A 2,683-nucleotide genomic window follows, 5' to 3' on the forward strand; every position below is an offset into this window, starting at 1 on the left:
TAATGAAGATATTTCCCTTCGTAACAAATCGAGATTTCCTCCACGCCCCCAATCCACATCTGTTACTCACAATCCGCCCACATTCTTCATACCCACGCCCTTTTCCGCCCACTTGATGGTAGCTATTAGGAAGATTTTTAATAGGATATCCAGTCATTTCAATTCAATTGATAAAAGATTGAATTTCTTATTGAATTTATTGAGACATCTTTGTGGATGTTATCATTCACAGGGCTCTGATAAAGTTAGTAGCAGCAGTAGTAGTAGTAGTATTTTCACACTTTCAATGTTAGCTATATCACTATTCAAGAAATTATGGCAATAATCAATTGGTAATATCATTTACGATATTGTTATTTTCTCCCGAAAACTGCATAATTTCAATGATCTTTCCAATAACGTAAGACTTTTGATATATAAACGACATAATGTTACTCTGCATTGTTCTCTTTAAGAATTTTCCTAAGTTAAATGGGAAACTGATAACCCGTCAACTATCCGCGTCACACACATTAAAAACCAATATCTGAATATCAATAAACAAACACAAATTTTAACGCAATTCTGAAAAGCATCAGTTGATATCGATGATGCCCTAAAAGAGAGATTTTCACTCATTCAAACTGAGGCTGCCATAAAAAAAAGATTAAATTGATTAACCCTTTTAATTCCTACACTGCAAGGAGATGTTTATCACTCATTCCAGAAGACTGTCTAATTTGGGACATCGTTCACAAAAACATGATCGTATAGTTGAATAAATTTCTTTCTTCTATTTATGTATAAGTTGTTGATTTTCTTTTTTAATATTTATACGCATTAATAAGAAAAGAAAAACTAGAAATTGCCGTACATAAAATATGTAGAATACGTGCAATGACGCTTAAAGGGTTAATCATTTCTCGTTTTTCTCTCTCATGTTATGCTGTGAAGAAACGTCTTGTGATTTTATTTTTACACTTTTATCTTGCAGGAAAAGATATTGATGATAATAATATTCTTTAGATGACTTCATATGAATTGCCAAAATGATTCTATGGCATGATGGAAAACAATATTAAAGAAGGCTATCTTTTATTAATATATTACAAATATGTATCATTGACATGAATGTCTTACATACATTCAATAAATAAATAGCTGAAGTATCCGTTCTATGTATCTATTCAGGTGGGTCTTGATATCCGTCTAATCTTCGGCGCTAACTCCTTCTCGGGCTCTTCGCTCGTCCTCGAGTCTGGCGAACTCGATCTGGTCGAGGACGAACTGTGGGATGGGGTGGGGGAAGTGTGGGGCCACGGGCAGGAGGTCAGACTCGGGCTGGTATCCGAACTCGTCGGCCACGAACTTGAGACTGGCGAGGCTACCGTCGTCCTGGACGTAGCTGGAAGGGAAGGGGTACCACAGGGTCAGTTACTAGGACCTGGATTGTTCAGGGATTGGGAAATAATGGATTTTTTAGGGAGCAATAGGACCTACATTATCTAGGGATCTTCAAATCCTGAATTGTTTGGGAAACTTCAAGATTTCCTAGATAGAGATTCTTAGAACAGATAAAAATATATTTAATATTTTAGTCAACCTTAAGGAATCTCTCCATCTCTATAATCTTTAATAGTTTATTCAACCTTAAGGAATTCTCTCTCTCTCTCTCTCTCTCTCTCTCTCTCTCTCTCTCTCTCTCTCTCTCTCTCTCTCTCTCTCTCTGCGAAATAGGAAAGCAAACAAAGAAAGTTAAAAAGCAAGGAAAGCCATTTAAGATCCCCGTACCTCCATGAGCCAATCACATTAGCGCCTCCGGACTCTCCCTGGGATCCCGAGATGTGAACCTCGATTCCGTTCTCGGTCTCGAAGTCGCTGTTGTGGTTTCCGAACTCGTCCGGGGTGTGTTGTTCGTTCTTGAGGATGGTGGCCAACCTCGGGTTGTTGAAGGGCACCTTGTCTGCCACGATTGAGGCCACGAGGAGGGCGGCTACGAACTTGAGAGAGACAGAGAGATGGGTGAGACTCAGATGAAAGGGGTCGAATGGGGGAAGGAATATCAAGCGTTGAAATGTTTCAGTTGAATGTTTTTACTTACAATTTAATGTGTAGAAATAACAAGTAAATAATCAATTAAATACAATTAAATTTGATTAATAATGAATTGCCGACAAATTTTTCTGATAGCATGAATACAAAACCTATGTCCTATTTCTGTAAAATTCAATATCACAAACAATACTCGTCGATATAAATTAAATAGTGATTGGAATGAAAAAGAACACAGTGAACTGAAAACTGTCTGGAAGTATCAAGCACTCACCAGCTTCATGTTTCCGGTAGGATTTGCAGGATTGCTCTGATGCCCTGTGGTCACGAGAGTCCCATTATATACCCCCAGCATCCTTTTTGGCCCCTCCCACTTTTTATCTCTCTGGCAGACAGTCTCCTCTGAGCGACTTGTCCTCAAGGTAATTTAGGGAAATGAAGTGGTGGTGGGGGGTGGGCCGTATTGATGGAGGTGCATTTTGTAAGGGGACATGAGTAAGGAAACTTATAGTTTTGTGGTGTTGGAGGAAATGGTGAAGGGGAAAACGAGGGGGAGTTGGAGATGAATGATGCTGTATAAGGGGGAAAACCAGTAGATGAAAAATTCAAGATGATGGATTAACCAGATTTCCTTAGGGAAATTAGGTTGAGA

The 2,683-nt window shown here is 38.8% G+C and overlaps 1 protein-coding gene across 1 annotated transcript; it reads right to left on the minus strand.

The window, feature by feature from the left end:
- Positions 1–1,057: 1,057 nt before the first annotated feature.
- On the minus strand, positions 1,058–2,386 carry LOC137659263 (cuticle protein AM1159-like). The gene is made up of 3 exons (XM_068394293.1): positions 2,306–2,386; positions 1,771–2,051; positions 1,058–1,384 (listed from the first exon to the last, which is right to left on the minus strand). The coding sequence occupies exons 1-3, from the start codon at positions 2,384–2,386 to the stop codon at positions 1,189–1,191; spliced, it is 558 nt and encodes a 185-aa protein (XP_068250394.1). The 3' UTR covers positions 1,058–1,188.
- Between the last annotated feature and the right edge of the window lie 297 nt (positions 2,387–2,683).

This window comes from Palaemon carinicauda, chromosome 19 (genome assembly GCF_036898095.1).
Source record: "Palaemon carinicauda isolate YSFRI2023 chromosome 19, ASM3689809v2, whole genome shotgun sequence".
Lineage (NCBI taxonomy): Eukaryota > Metazoa > Arthropoda > Malacostraca > Decapoda > Palaemonidae > Palaemon > Palaemon carinicauda.

Coding starts and splice junctions, on each gene's coding strand:
- LOC137659263 (XM_068394293.1), bottom strand. CDS start 2,386: ATGCTGGGGGTATATAATGGGACTCTCGTGACCACAGGGCATCAGAGC. Junction 2,052..2,305: donor CTACCGGAAACATGAAGCTG/GTGAGTGCTTGA, acceptor ACTGAAACATTT/CAACGCTTGATATTCCTTCC. Junction 1,385..1,770: donor AATGTGATTGGCTCATGGAG/GTACGGGGATCT, acceptor CTTCCCTTCCAG/CTACGTCCAGGACGACGGTA.